At 42.5% G+C, this 16898-nt stretch overlaps 1 protein-coding gene across 1 annotated transcript in view; it reads right to left on the bottom strand.

Moving 5' to 3' along the window:
• The window catches only part of acap2a (ArfGAP with coiled-coil, ankyrin repeat and PH domains 2a), a 104051-nt gene that overhangs the window by 45056 nt on the left and 42097 nt on the right, over positions 1-16898 (bottom strand). Inside the window, exons 5-6 of the mRNA XM_084411820.1 lie at positions 3893-3951; positions 3614-3797 (exon numbers count right to left, since the gene is read on the bottom strand). Of these exons, the coding sequence (XP_084267946.1) occupies positions 3614-3797; positions 3893-3951 (243 nt within the window). The remainder of the gene's footprint in view (positions 1-3613; positions 3798-3892; positions 3952-16898) is intronic.

Here is a 16898-nt window from a genome sequence, read left to right as displayed (position 1 = left end):
GCAGTAATCCCATCATGGAATTGGCGGAGGATGTTAACAAACTTATTGGGACAGCCAAAACTCAGCACAGCAAACCTCTCTTTACATAGTATCAAATGCTTTTGAGAGATCAACAAAGGCCATTAACATGTCCTGATGTTGCTCCCGGCACTTTTCCTGAAGCTGCCGGGCTGTGAAGATCATGTATCGTGCTCCTGTTCTTTCTAAACCCACACTGTGATTCTGGCAGCATTGACTCAGTGATGTTTTTAAATAAGTCTCTGAAGCCGCACCTTGGCCATGACCTTACTGCCTACAGAAAGGAGTGATATGCCCCTAATATTGCCGCAGACGGCCTTGTCACCCTTGTTTTTATAGATGACTACAACGTTTGCATCTCTCCATTGCTGTGGGATGTTCTCATCAGTCCAACCCTTGGTGATGTACTAGTAGAGGGTGCGCATACATATGTACCCTCCCTCCTTCAGTAGCTCAGCAGGGATGTTATCAGCGCCAGGGGACTTGTTGTTCTTAAGGGAACGGACAGATGATAAAACCTCCTGGAAGGTTGGTGGTAGACTGAGATGATGGATGGGAGGAAGTTCAGGCAATTCGTCCAGGATGGTGGGGTCTGCATCAGAGTTGATTAACCAGGCTGTCAAAATGGTCAGCCTTCCTCAATGGGATACTATTCTGGTTCTTCAGAAGTGTTTGCAGCTGTTTTCAGCGAAGTGACGCAGCGATTTGTTGGACCGTAGATGGTTTTGACAGCATTATAAAAATCATGCATGTCATTTTTATCGGCAAAGGATTAGATTTCATGTGCCTTTTCAGTCCACCACTCATTCTGTATGGCCCGTATTTCCTTTTACACTTTCCTTCGAGCTGCCTGCCAATGCTGTCTAGTCTTAATGGATGAAGGGCTGTCTAAAGTTGCCCGCTGTGCTTTTCCCATATCCTTAAGCAGGTTGTGGATGGTGGCTGAGTTATCGTCAAACCAGTCTTGGTGGTTCTTGCTCTTATAGCCGATGGATTTGGCTGCTGCATCGTAGAGGATACAGTGCTAATATAGTTCCACTGTCGTTCCATGGTGTTTTCTGAGCTCAGACAAGTTTCCGACTAGGAAACATCGAAACTCACTTTTTGCTTCCATCTTTCCCAAGCGGTTACAATTTAGCCTCTTTTTGTTGGGCCCTTGCAGCCAAAAAGGGGAACACACTTTCATATTGAGCTTGGCCACAATCATACGATGGTCGGTCCAGCACTCTGCACCTCTCATGGCACTAGTGATGAGAACATCCTTGATGTCACTACACATCATAATGATGAAATCAATCATGTGCCAATGTTTAGAGGGAGGGTGCATCCACACAGCCTTTCACTAATTCCAACAGGTGTTTCTGTGAGACTTGGTAGAAGGGTATTCTTGATGGCTACTCCTACTCCATAAAGATGTTTTCCAACTGGGGGAAAACCTTTCCAGAAGAAGGTATAGCCCGCCCCTTCTTCTGTTAGAGAGCCTTCATCCAGAAGCCTGGTCTCACTCAGGGCAGCAATGTCGATGTTGTAGCGGCTCAGCTCAGCAGAGATCAGGGCTGTTCTCCTGTGAGGTCTGTCAGAGATGCCATGCGAGTCCAGGAGAGTCCTTACATTCCATGTTGCCAGTTTTAAATTGTATTATTTCTTATTTTCCTTATTTCGACCGCAGTAGTGGAATAACCCGATAGGCGCGGTAACCTATCCAGGTAAATGGTTGAATGGGCAATTTTCAGGCCACCTTTTCTAGGCCCTTCCCCAATTGGGGTGAGCAGTGCGGTCCCTAAATGGGGCTGCTCAGTCGCACAGGGGTCTGCCGAAACAGCTGCCACTCAGTCCCAGTTGATAGCGACCAAATACCCTGTGCTGCTGCCGTGCAGGATTCTGACTAGGAGCTCCCAGTCCCAGAATGTACCTGCTCCCGTTGCCAGACGCGCCATCGCTGTAGGGTCCAGGTATTGTCAACGTGGTCAGAGGTGGAGACCTGCGCAAGGAAGGTTTTAAAGTGCCAAAGGGGGTGCGCCATCCCCAGTAGCATCTTCACAATGATGAGGTAAATCCCGATGGCAAGGGTGGTCCCAGGACAACCGGTCCCCCATCTTGGCTGCAGGAGGCTGTCGGGTCCTTCGTCTGTTAAAGGGATACTCCACTTTTTTCGGAAATATGCTCATTTTACAACTCCCCCAGAGTTAAACAGATGAGTTTTACCGTTTTAGAATCCATTCAGCCGAACTCCGGGTCTGACGGTACCACTTTTAGCATAGCTTAGCATAGATCATTGATTCAGACGAGTCCAGTAGCATTTCTTTCAAAATGACCAAAGAGTTTAAATATTTTTCCTATTTAAAACTTGACTCTTCTGTAGTTAAACCGTGTACTAAGATCGACGGAAAATGAAAAGTTGCGATTTTCTAAGCCTATATGGCTAGGAACTACTCTCATTCCGGCGTAATAATCAAGGAACTGTGCGGTCGTACCATGGGTGCAGCAGGCGTAGTGATATGACGCAGCGCCTGAAAATAGTCCCCAGCTCGGTAACTTCTTCCAACGTGACCGGGACTAAGTTTGTCTAACCTATTAGACCTATTTTCAGGCGCTGCGTCATATCACTACGCCTGCTGCACCCATGGTACGGCCGCACAGTTCCTTGATTATTACGCCGGAATGAGAGTAGTTCCTAGCCATATAGGCTTAGAAAATCGCAACTTTTCATTTTCCGTCGATCTTAGTACACGGTTTAACTACAGAAGAGTCAAGTTTTAAATAGGAAAAATATTGAAACTCTTTGGTCATTTTGAAAGAAATGCTACTGGACTCGTCTGAATCAATGATCTATGCTAAGCTATGCTAAAAGTGGTACCGTCAGACCCGGAGTTCGGCTGAATGGATTCTAAAACGGTAAAACTCAACTGTTTAACTCTGGGGGAGTTGTAAAATGAGCATATTTCCGAAAAAAGTGGAGTATCCCTTTAAGGCCCACCTTTTACGCACCTCCAGCACATTGCTTTTCTGTCAGGGTGTGCTCCCTTAGCCTTGTCTCAACAGACTAACCACAAGGCAGTGGGGCTATTTGCCCATAGCTGGGACAGTGGTTGACGGGCGCCAGGGCGTGTCTACGCAGTGGTGGGACTGTGCACCGCGTCTCTGGGGCCCACTGCTGCTCTGAGATCCCCTGTAGTTTAGCCTGGGACCGTATGATACCCAGTTTCCGTGTGTGGCCCCGATGAGGCACTACAGGAGTCTTGTTGGTGGAGAGGCTCTGTATTGGCAGGAGTAGGCTTACACACTCAGCTCCTCTTTTCACCCTCTATCAAGAAGGCTAGTCAACGGCAACAGCTGAAAGCAGAGAGTAACAAGCACAGAGCACAGCGCGGCATGCAGCATGCACTAACTACCAGCACCACTACACTACTGCACTAGACGCTTTACACACACCCTGTATTGTACACACACACATTAAGCCTATAGTTATATAATAGACAGCATAAAATGATAGATAGACAGTCAGACAGACAGATCGATAGATACTATAGATACTACAACCTAAACGGACTGACTAGGAAATGTTTAATAATAAAAGAAAGGGCGCTTAACAAACCTGTAGCACATAGTCAAGGGCGATGTGACGGAAGCACTTGCGTGTTGTGGTCAGGATGTTGGTGGCCTCTTCTACCTCGTGCTGTTTGTTACGAGGCACCTGGGCATTTTTCACCAGAGCCACCTCCTTCTCTTCACTCACCTTATCAAACTGCTTCTTAGCATCTTTAAACTTCTTCAAGTCTCTGCAAATCAAATTTAAGAGGAGAAATGGTCCCAAAAACAACCCACTCAGCAGTGTTGGAAAAATGTATAAAGCATTTAAAACTCAAACACTTACTCCTTCACAAAAGTCTGAAGCTGAGACTTGATGGATCTCTGGGCTTGATCAAATAATATCTAAAAGGAAAGGTAATAGAAAGTACTGCATTTAATTCTTTGTGAGTTTGATTACAAATTAAAGTAGAAAATACTAATACAACATCAATGTAATAAAAAAAAAACACACACTAATATACAATACATTTTAAAGGTGGGTTTTATTTTAGAAAACTAACTGATGCCATTTGAGAAATATAGAATGTGTATTGTTTCATATTGCTGAACCCAATAATTTAACCTAATAATTAGAACGGAATGCATTAACACATTAAATTTGATTATTTAAATATACATAAAATTAATCATAATTAATATTTTTTATAATTATTATAATTACAAAAGAAACAAACAATATGTAACCAGAAGAAATCCCCAAAATTATGTTAATTAAACAATGTTATGTTTTGTATGATTTATAGAGTACTTATTTATGTAATGATGAGGTAACATGAACACTCGTGTAAATAAAATAAAAGATTTCAGAAGTAGAGACACGCATCCAAACTTTAATTAAGGATAGTAAGAATGCAAGGGCTTTAGATACTACTTTGGATGTGACTAGCTTAGTGAACTCTGTACATTGTTCGGTTCCGGCTGTAGAGCCTGTGCAGCAGGGCAACTGAGTGACTGTAAAACTGCATTGTCGCGGGACAAAACACAGCTGTTCCGTTCCGATTAAAACATCAAACAGGTTTTACCCACTGAAAATCCTGTTGAAAGTGCTCTAGTTATTGGCGATTCTATTACACGAAACGTGAAAATAGAGACAACAGCCACCATAGTCACATGTTTGCCAGGAGCCAGAGCACCTGACATCAAAGCAAATTTAAAAGTGCTGGCTAATGATAATTGTAAATTCTCTAAGATTATTATTCATGTCGACACTAATGATGTTCGACTTAGACAGTCGGAGATCACTAAAATGAAAGAGGTGAGTGAACTAGCAAGTAGTAGTAGCTGGAAGAAAACAAAACTAGAGATTTTTCACATTTCGTGGAAAGAGAGCACGATTGCATACAGAGCGGCTAGATCTGCTTATTTTTCGACTCTCTTAGAAGAAAATAAACACAACTCTAGGTATTTATTTGATACAGTGGCTAAATTAACAAGATATAAAGCTTCAACTTCTGACGTTACCAAACAGCATAGCAGTAATGACTTTATGAACTTTGTTACTTGTAAGATTGATAATATTAGGTAGAAAATTATTACTATGCAATCGTCTACTACAGTATCACAACAGACTGATGTGCATTGTTGTTACGAAGTGGAGGACGCAGTAAGATCCATTTGCAGCTTTATTAGAATAATCAACAGGCAGGGTGTGCCTTGTGGGCGGATGACACCTCGGCCTAGCACAAAGCCCAGGTAGGAAGTCTCTTCTTTAGCCAAGGCACATTTCTTTGGGTGGATGGTCAGGCCCGCCTCTTTCACCAGGGAGAGGACATGCTGTAGATGATGCAAATGTTCCACCCAGCTTGCACTATAGATGACGATGTCGTCAAGGTAGGCGGCGGCAAAGCCCTCTGTCCCCCTGAGTACTCTATCCATAAGGCGCTGGAATGTGGCTGGCGCTCCATGCAACCCAAATGGAAGCACTGTAAACTGGAAATGACCAAACGGCGTCCTGAAAGCCGTCAGCTCCTTGCTCTCCTTTGACAAAGGCACCTGCCAGTAACCCTTGCAGAGGTCAAGGGTAGTCAGGAACTTGGCCTTACCCAAATGCTCCACCAAGTCATCAACCCTCGGCATGGGGTAAGGATCAAACTTGGCCTGGGTGTTGACTTTTCGGAAGTCCAGGCAGAACCGAAGGCCACCGTCCTTTTTAGGAACCAAGATGATTGGGCTGCTCCACTCACTGAAGGATGGCTCGATCGCTCCAAGCTGTAACATCATGTCCAGCTCCTCCTTCAGGACCGGTAGCAGGCGTTCTGGTACCCGGTAGGAAGCTTGTCTCACTGGCTGTTCGTCCTTCAGCACAATCCGATGCTCCACTACCGCTGTCCGTCCCGGTCGCTCCACAAAGAGGCCTTCAGGTAAGCAGTGACTTAGCTCACGCTGTCGAGCCTCTGACAGATGACTCACATCCAGCTTGCTCTCCTCGTCACGGCCAGGCAAGTACTGCTCACTGTACTCTTCTTCCTCCTCAACCGCACGGATTAGCATTGCAGACACTGCCGGCTCCGGCCTCTCACTCCACTTCTTCAGCATATTTACGTGGAAGACCTGATGTTTCTTGCGCCGGTCTGGCATGTGGACCTCGTAGGTCACTTGTCCCATCTTCTTGGTCACCGAATACGGCCCCTGCCATTTTGCAAGCAGCTTGTTGTCTGAGCTTGGCAGCAACAGTAGGACCTTCTCCCCTGGTTGGAAAGAGCGTGTACGGGCTGACCGATCATACCACGCCTTCTGCCGACCTTGCGCCTTTCGGAGGTTCTCCTGAGCCAAAGCAGTTGCAGCTGCAAGCTTCTCCCTCATCTTCAGGACATAGGAGATGATGTCTGTCTTGCCTGAGGTCTCTCCTTCCCAGGTCTCCTTCAAAACATCCAGTGGACCTCGAACCTGGTGTGCATACAGGAGCTCGAAGGGTGAGAATCCCGTTGATGCCTGAGGGACCTCCCTGTATGCAAACAGCAGGTAAGGTAGCCACTGGTCCCAGTCCTTTCCAGTGTCATTCACAAACTTCCTGAGCATGTTCACCAGGGTCTGGTTGAACCTCTCAACTAGTCCATCTGTCTGTGGGTGATAAGGAGTGGTTCTGATTCTTTTTATCCCTAACAGATCATACACTTGTCGGAGGATTTTGCTCATAAAGTTAGGGCCCTGATCTGTTAGGACCTCACAGGGAATCCCTACTCGGGAGAACAGGTACAACATGGCCGTAGCAACCTTTTTAGTAGTGACCTCTCTCATTGGAAACGCTTCTGGGTATCTGGTTGCATAATCACATATAACCAAAATGAATCTGTTCCCCGACGTGCTCCTCTCCAGGGGTCCAACTATGTCTATTCCTATCCATTGAAAGGGAATATCCACAACCGGTTTGCCTTTTGCCTTTGCCTCCCGGTTTGCCTTTTGCCTTTGCCTCCCGATAACTGACACTGGGGACAGGACTTACAAAAGCTCTTCACTTCTCCAAATAGCCCTGGCCAATAAAAACGCTTGCCTATTCTCTGCAGTGTTTTCATATAAGCTAAGTGTCCAGCCCATGGTATAGTGTGACCTAGCTCCAACACCTCTTTTCTGAATTTGTGGGGCACCACTAGCTGAAGTCCTTCCTCACTCTGCCTATAAAGGAGGTTGTTCTGCAAAATGTACCCTTCCTTCCCAAGTACAGGAACAAAACAAAAACCCTCCTCTGCTTTCTTAAACAAGGGGCTTAGGGTAGGGTCCGCCCTCTGCTCTTTAGCCAGATCAACCTTAAAAGTTACGTTCTCCTCCGTCAAACTAGGGACATCTACCTCCGCCTCCGGCTGCATATGAGAAAGTTCTAAAATCTCTCCAACCTTTTGTCTGCGTCTCTCATACCTCTCTTCCCTGGTGTATGTGGGCTGTACCTGAATATCCTCTCCATGATAAGGCAATTCGGACAGGTCTTCTTGGTGTTGCTCCCTAGCCATAGCTCTAGTGACTACCCCACACTAAGCAGTCTTGCTCACTAGTTCCGGCAGTACAGGGAGATCCTGCCCCAACAACACTGGATAGGGGAGTTTTGGGACTAGTCCTACTCTAAGCAGATATGTCTGACCACACACCCTAACATAAACATCCGCTGTGCTGTGCTCGCTCGGATCACCATGAACACAAACAACAGTAAGCTTGTCATTAAAGTTTTTGAACTCTTGGGGGACTAGATCAGCTTGCACCAATGTCTGTGAACAGCCTGTGTCTATGAGAGCTGTGACCAGCTTGCCATTAAGCTCGATGGTAATAACAGGGTCCCTGTTCTGCTGGTTCTTAAAGGGTGGGGTGGGATTGGGAACATAACACAGGTGGGCGTACTTAGACTTCCTGAGGGGGCAAGAGGGGCTCTTATGACCTTCCCTACCACAATTAAAACATGTTATGCCTTGCAGCTTGCCACTATCTGGGGGAAAGGACAGGGCATTTCCATTGTGACTAGGGGTAGCTTCAAAACCAACTCCTCTACCAACACCCACAGACTTACCCCGGGCTTGTCTGTCCAGCAATCCAGCATACCGGTAGCTCCTGGTGCCTCTGTGTGCTGCCACAAAGTTCTCTACCAGTTTGGCAGCCTCAGCTGCAGTTGCTGGGTTGTGCTCCTTGACCCAGGTCTTCACCTCTGGATAGAGTACTCTGAGATACTGTTCCAGCACGATAAGTTCCATGAGATCCTCTTTGCTGCTCCGATCGTACCTGACCCAGTTGCAGAAGAGATCCTTCAGCCGGACGTAAAGCTCTTGGGGCGTCTCCTCCGGCCTGGTCTCCAAGGCTCTAAACTGCATGCGGTAAGTTTCCGAGTTGATCTCATATTTTTTTAGCACTGCCTCCTTTAAAAGGTCATAGTCCAAAGTGCTCTCCGAATCCATAGCTACAAACGCACTCCGGGCCTTGCCAGTCAGGAGCGGAATGAGATGAATGGCCCAGTCCTCCTCTGGCCAGTCAAAGACTGTTGCGAGCCGCTCAAAGGTCGTTAGGTAGTGCTCGATGTTATCAGAGTCTTCCAGCTTAGCCATCTTTGGTTCATAGCCTCTAGGCCGACGGCTGGGGGTTGATGGTGGCTCAGGTGCAGGGTCCTGTAGGTCCGTTGTAAGCGGTACGGTCCTCCGTACCCGAGTCACCTCCACATCCAGCTGTAGCTGAGTCACCTGATGGGTGAGGACTTGGAACTGATGGGCTTGCCTGGACGACTCCTTCTCCAGCCGCTCATCTCTGGCCCGTTGCACCTCCATAAAGGATTCGAACATCTTTGCCATCCGGTTGATAGCAGGATCAGCAGTGGCGGGATCTGGAGTGGGCTCCATATGCTCAGTGTCGCCTCCCATCGCTCCATCTTCCTCCGCCTTCTTATTCCTTCTGGTGGACATCCTGGCTTGTTTTAACTCTTCACTTCCACCTGACTCCCAATCCCACTTCTGACACCAAATGTGGCAAGATGACCGAGGGCGGAGTCAGGGAAGATGCAAGTTTCTTAAGAAGCTTCTTGTTTATTTATTTTTTCCTTTATATTTTCAAACACGTGAAAATATTTACAGTGTCAGGACAATAAAAAAAAAAAAATGAAAAAAAAAAACTGTTCATAAAGAAAATAAATAGGCAGTAAGTTGCCAGGCTACGTCTCGTGGGACCCTGCACACTATACAAACCAGCATTACTATGCAACAGTTCTTTCTCTCAGCACAGCCCTGCTTCAACTGAGGCCATGGGGCCTAATACAGCCTTAAAATAGCTGTAGCCCCACCCACTAGATCGCCCTACTGCTAAGAAAACAATTATCCATGAAACCACATGAAAATAATTAACTAATAAATCAAACAAGCAAACAACAAATAAACAAACACATATCCAACATTTCTCCCCCACCAAAATCACATTTGTAAAGAAAAAAACCCCTACAAGTAAAAACACAAAAACACCCCTGCAATAATGGTTTCTCCCGCCCATCACCCGCGAAACCCCTCTATTTCAACACAGTGGTACATCCCCTCGGCTTCCTCACGCGAAAGCAGGAAGTTGAACCGGAGATCGGGACGGTGGTGGGTTAAATGTGTACATTGTTATAATAACAAAGCTTTTACTAAATAAATAAAAGGTTTGACAGCCAGTGTGGATATTTTCATTACTTGATACCAAAAGACGTTAATACATATGGGCGACAAAATGTCAATGTATAGTTTGTGTAATATATGCATGGAATCAAACCATTTTCCATTTAAGAATGCCGGTAGGCCTTTCCCTGCACCTTAAACAACATTGCATGCTAGCTGGTATTTATGGCAAACTGTAGTAAACGATATTGTACATAGTGCACCCATAATAGATCAGCAAAACGGCAATGACAGTGAAGGTTAGCGGCGGCGTTCGGCTGGCTGCTGGCTTTGTGAGCACGTCACAGCTCAGCTCGTGACACAGGGTAAATCAGGGGCAGTCAGAACAATGGAGATGATCTCAAAGCAGAAACAGATAACAGGCAAGGGTCGAGGCAGGCGGCAGGAATCACAGTCCAAAGAACAATCTGGGTCGAGACAGGCAGCAGAAGAATCAGAAGTCAGTATAAACAATCCAAGGTCAGTAACAGTACAGCAAACACAGGGAAAACGCTCAGAGATTGTACGCCGGGGCAATGCAATACTTCGCAGAGAAGTGGAGTGTGGAAGTGGCTTTTATGTGTGTGTGAATGAGGTGCAGGTGTGTGTAATCAGTGCAGTGCAGGTGTATGAAGTAATCAGTCCAGGTAGATGCAGGATGGGAAATGTAGTCTGTGAGTGAATATGATAGTCCTCTTGTGGCTCTCAAGGGCACTCCAGCTGGTGACCGTTACAATTGTAGTGTCCCTGAGGAAAAATTCCATTCATTCGTTGCTATAGGAGAGGAAGAATTATCTAAACTCTTTAAATCATCTAAATCAACAACATGTATGTTAGACCCTATACCGACTGAAAGAAATGCTTCCAGAGGTCATAGGTCCTCTTCTTAAAATCATTAATTAATCTTTGTCATCAGGATATGTATCAAAAACTTTTAAGTTTTTATTAAGGTATTATTAAGGTACTTTTAAGGTATTATTAAACCTCTTATTAAAAAAAAACACAACTTGATCCTAGAGAATTAGTCAAGCTGTTTCTCTATATAATTACTGGATAGAATTATAGGCCGATCTCAAATCTACCCTTTCTGTCAAAAATACTAGAAAAGGCAGTATCCTCACAACTATGTTCCTTGATTTAGACCATATTATAGTACTGAGACTGCTCTCATTAGAGCTACAAATTATTTGCTGTTATCATCCGATCGTGGCTGTTTCTCTCTATAATTACTGGATCTTAGTGCTGCATTTGATACCATCGACCACAACATTCTTTTGAATAGACTCGAAAATTCTGTTGGCATTAGCGGAATTGCATTAGCATGGTTTAAATTTTAAATCATACTTATCTGACCAGTTATCAGTTTGTATCAGTTTATAGCAGTAAATGAAGAGATGTCATATCGATCACAAGTTCAGTATGATGTACCACAAAGCTGAGTACTAGGACCATTGCTTTTCACCCTGTACATGCTACCCCCCTGGGAGATGTCATTAGGAAGCATGGCATTAGTTTATGCTGATAATACTCAGCTCTATATTTCTTTGCGCCCCGACAAAACTTACCAATTAACAAAATTAACGTCAATTACAAAATTCTGGCCAGTTGATAATCAAAATCAACTGCAGGCGGTAGAATTACTGTGTTTACTTGCAAATACATGGTCCCTTTGACACATAGATATGTATATTTAAATGTTCAACCCAATTAGGTGGCAAAAAGCACTCAGTTTAGTTCTCACATGCTTTATGAGCAGCGGCTTCATGTGTTTGTCAGACAGCACGTGCATATGGAGAAATTAGTTCTCATTCGCTGCTCATTGCGCTTCAACGGTTTAAAATCTGTTTAAAAACTGTTTTTAAACCACAATGCTTAAAAAACTGCATGCAAATGATAAGCTTTAATGAACGTGCAGTGCAGCACAGAAATGTCACATGAGTGTAACTGAGATAGAGATAGTCCAAAATCTCTACAGATCTCTGACTTACATTTTAGACACGATTTTAAAGTTTTTGCATTTTGGCGATGAAAATAGTTCCAAACAAATCCATAGCAGAACTGAACAGCGTTTCATTACTGAAATTATTCAGTTGCTTCGAACAAATTGGTTAAAAAAATTATTCTGTGACTCACTCATTAAGTGATTTTCCGCCACCTACTGGCTGTTTTAGTTTCATATTTAAAATTATGTTTGGTGCATGGTGTTCAGAGGAAGTAATTGTTGTTTATTTGTGTTCATTATTGGGTTTATGGTCCGTGTACTTTTTGATCCTTTTGGAGACTTCCGGGAATGGCGAGCAGGTCACATCGGGTTTTCTAAGCTCGCTATCAATGCCCCCGAAATAATCTTTAAATCAACGTCAGCCACCCAAAATAGTTGCTATCATATAATAACCTTTAATACCAGCATCTTTTTTGAGAAAAGCCAAGCAGCTGCTTTATTTTTTTGTCAACCCGACCGAGATATGTCACGCAAGAAAAGCGAAGCTAAGCTAACGGCAACCTCTGCTCAAGATAACGTTTCTGACCACGATTACACACCAATGGAAACTTCAGGAAGCAGCTACGGTAAGAGGAAAGACCACCCTCCGACTCCAACAAAATCTTCTGTTCCTCCCAACAAGATTAAAGCCTCGCAAGAACCAAAGGAACACCCAAGTGCCCTTGTTGAGGCAATTGAAAAGCTAACAATGAAAATGGACACATTTGGAGAACAGTTACGAGAGACCACTGTTATGGTAGCCAGTGTTGCCAAGCTAGCAGAAATGAATGCAGCTGAAATTAAGGAGTGCAAAGCGCAATTAAAAGCAGTTGAGAAAGAAATGCCACAGCTTATCAGAGAAAATAAAGAACTAACGGAAAGAGTTACAGAGATGGAAAGATACAAGCGGCGATGGAACCTTAAGATACAAGGTCTTAAAGAAAAGGAAAATGAACAGATCCGTCAAGAAATCATTAGCATCCTGTCAGAGATCGCCCCACAGTGGGCCGCTTCCATGGAAACGGTTATTGACAGTGTTCATCGGCTCGGGAAAGGAGAAGAAAGGAGTCATCGCCAAGTGATCATCCAGTTCGTGATGAGACATCAGAGGGATGAAATCTGGAGACTGACTAAAAACTCTAAGTTCTGCAAGGAAGCTGGGATTCGTTTCAAGCAGGACTTTTGCAAGGCAGACAGAGAGGCTCGAGCAGCGGTGTGGCCAAAGATGGAGCAAGCCCGTCCAGCAGGGAAGAGCATCTACTACAGAGGCCACATGGGTTTTATTGATGGTAAAAGGGTTCTTGTTGATACCTGAGGTTGATTCTGATAGCTCATATATCTGACCACTCAGGTAGATATGTTTACATTCAATACTTGAAAAACAATTTTATATACTTAAAAAAAAAAAAAACTTAACTGAAGTTAAATGTTCAAGGTTCTACCACACATTAATGGTTGTGCAGTTCTATGCAGATTGAGAGTATTTACTTTAATTTTGCATGCCTGTTTCAGGCTCCCTTCTTTCAGAAGAAGTAAACTTTACCGGCAGTCTATTATATTCCTTTAAGTTCATTAATAAAACTGTTTCTGGTTTCTAAGATACTTATTACCGATTCAAAGTTTGATATCTGATGTTGATTAATACCAAAAAATTAGTTAGGGGCTCATCACAACTCGTTAGTTACAACTAACAGACCTACGTTCTACAACCTTTCACCTTTTTCAAGATATTCTTTCCTTCATCCTTTTAGTTTTTGTCATGTCTTTATTTAATTCTAACCTCTCTTTTGTAACACTTAATGCTAGGGGTTTAAGAGACTCTATTAAAAGGAAAGCAACATTTTTGTATTTAAAAAGTGAAAAAGCACAAGCTTATCTTGTTCAAGAAACTCACAGCAATGAGACAGATGAAAAATTTTGGTCAAATCAATGGGGAGATAAGAGATACTGTTTAGTCATGGTTCAAACAGGTCAGCAGGTGTTGCCATACTCCTGAACAACTTTCCAGGGAAAGTGACTGCTACTAAGAAGGACCCGCTAGGTCATTGGATAATTTGTGTTTTTGAGATGGGTGGCAGAATTTTTATCCTAGGGAATATTTACGGTTATAACAACCACAACCAGAACAAAAATCTTCTAATAGATCTAACCAATACTGTAAAAGACTTATCCAAAAATTATGTAGACTATGATATCTTTTTGGGAGGAGATTTTAACGTAGTAATGGATGAACGGCTTGACAGGTACCCTACAAGATTTCAAAATTATCACTACAATACAGCTTTGTTGGAACTTTGTAACTCACTCAAACTGATAGATATTTGGCGCTATCTAAACCCAGACACTCAAATATTTACTTGGTTTAAACCAGACGGAACAATTAAATCTAGATTAGACTACTGGCTTGTGTCAGATATTAGTCCTGACTCTGAAATAAACTGTACAATCTCGGTTGCACCACTTACAGACCACTGTCTAGTTAAAATTAATGTAACTCCATCAGATATGCGCTTAAGAAGAAATGGATATTGGAAATTCAACTCAAACCTCCTTCATATATGATCCCTTTTGTCAAGAAATTAAAATAACTATTATGATATAAATATGGATCCATCTATCACGAGCTATAGAGCCAAATGGGAATATCTGAAAAATAAAATTTGTCAAATTTCCATCTCGTTTGGTAAAACTTTAAGTAGAGACAGTAAACAAAAAGAAATGCATATTGTAAAGGAAATCAATAGTATTTACAATAAACATCTGATAAATGAAGATGATAAGCAAAAATTAACGACGCTGCATTCCTCACTGGACAGCATTTATGTTAATAAAGCTGAAGGGGCTTATATACGTTCTCGAGCAAAATGGATGGAGGAAGGAGAAAAGAGAACAGCATATTTCTGTCGTCTAGAGAAGAGAAGGCAGGAACGAAATGCGGTAAAAACGCTGATAATTGACAACCAAGAATGTACTGACTTTGATAAGATCTCCAGAGCAGTTTTTCAGTTTTATAGTAATTTATATTCCTCTTCTTATTCGCAGGTCGATGCTGAAGCTTTCTTTAATAAAATCTCTGAACAGATCCCTAAAATTGATGATTGTTTTAAGAATATCTGTGATGATGAAATTAAAATGGAAGAGGTGGAAAAAGCCCTTAACTGTCTAAAACTGGATAAATCCCCAGGCTCAGACGGTTTAACAAGCAACTTTTACAAGCATTTCTGGGATAACCTAAAAGATCTCTTACTAAATATGCTAAAAGAAATATGTAATACATTCATTTTACCAACAACAATGAAGCAGGGAAATTATCACCCTAATTCCAAAACCTGGCAAAAACTCAAAAGATAATTGACAATCTACGTCCCATAACTCTTCTTAATAACGATTACAAACTCTTGACTCATACTTTTGCAAACAGACTTAGAGTGGGGATCGAGGACATCGTGTCAGACACACAATCAGGCTTCATCATAGGACGTTCAATACATAATAATATACGACTTATACTTGACTTACTTGACTATAATTACCTTATAGAAGACAAGAGCCTAATTCTTTTTCTGGACTTTTTTAAAGCTTTTGACTCGATCGAACACAGATTTATGTTTCGGACATTAGAGCTCTTAGGATTTGGTGAACAATTTATAAATATAGTCAAATTAATTTACAAAGATACAAATAGCACAGTCCTTCTGCCGCAAGGAACTTCCCCAAGATTCCCGATTCAAAAAGGTATTAAGCAGGGATGTCCTATATCCCCATTGTTATTTATTATTGCAGCCGAGATGTTATCCATTCTTATTAAAAATTCTGATTTAAAAAAACTAACAATATTTGATCAACAACTGACAATAAGCCAACTTGCTGATGATACAGCCATATTTATGGAAAATAGCGACCAACTCCCAAAAATCCTTGAAACAATAGGTTCCTTTTCAAAAGCGTCTGGGCTAAAATTGAATCTCAATAAATGTGAAATTCTACCTATTCATGATTGTAATCTCTCAGTTATTCATTCCATCCCTGTGAAAACAACAGTTAAGTATCTAGGCATACAAATTACAAAGGACGTGAATCAATAATCTTAATATCTGGGGGAACTTGGAAAAATGTAAAGCTCATCTCAAAGCTCAGAGAGATCTATCTATTATCGGGCGAACATTACTTACAAAAACTGAAACCATCTCTCGCTTCATCTACCCAGCCCAATCATTGTCAGTTCCCGAGGAAGCAATCAAAGCAATAAATCAAGCAAACTTTAACTACATCTGGAAAGGTAAAACGCATTATAACTGCCTCAACCGCGTTAAGTTTAAGACTGCTATAAGTCTGATTTTTAGGAAGGGAACCACCAACTTACTTTTACATAACACTAAACTAAACCAGGTATAAATTACATGAATGAGTCAGGCAGTAAAATGTGTTTTTGTCAGTTTATGTAAACCACCCAAAAATACAGTAGACCTGGGTGAATGTGGAAAACAAAACAAACAATGAGTACAGAATGAAAGAAAACCAACTGTTTTGATGTAAACAGGTTCAGCAGCATGGGGTATGGATCTGGAGTCAGTGCAACCACATAGCATGAGTCCAAAGTTACGTGAAAGCCTTATCTGGTATAGTCCATGGATACACAATATAGTCTGTTGAAGATGAAGATGGTGGTCTCGTTACAATCCTTGTGCATAAGATCCAAGCGATCCACAAGGTGAAGTAATGAAACAGTTTGTGAACGGAAATCCTCCTTTGATCTCCAATGAATGAATGACAGTAATATAAAGGTTAGTGGCTACAAAGAGTCCTTCTACAACAACAACAACAAAAAGATACAAACTTGACATTAGCAGTGCATCCAGTTAGCAAACACTCGTAAAGAACACAGAAAAAGTATGTGCAATGGCTACAAACTAATACAGAAACCACACCCAAAAATATGTAGAATAAATAAATCTTACTTTGATTGAGCTTGAAACCAAAGTTTCCCAATCAGGACTTAAAGTGGATTGTGGTAACACAACAGGTAAGCCATGCTTCCTCTGCCCAACAAATCTGACTTGTTCTACTACCCATGTGATTATATACCATCCACTAAAGCACCCTATCGCCTCTGGTGGAGTGTAGTAGTAGTACACAGGCCTGAGCCTGTTACATACCCCCCCCTTCAGAAGTAGGCTTGTCATAACCATGACAAGTCTTTATGTTTTGTACATGGT

Source organism: Rutilus rutilus (genome assembly GCF_951802725.1).
Source record: "Rutilus rutilus genome assembly, chromosome: 6".
NCBI classification, from domain to species: domain Eukaryota; kingdom Metazoa; phylum Chordata; class Actinopteri; order Cypriniformes; family Leuciscidae; genus Rutilus; species Rutilus rutilus.
This window is presented reverse-complemented; position numbering and strand designations above follow the sequence as displayed.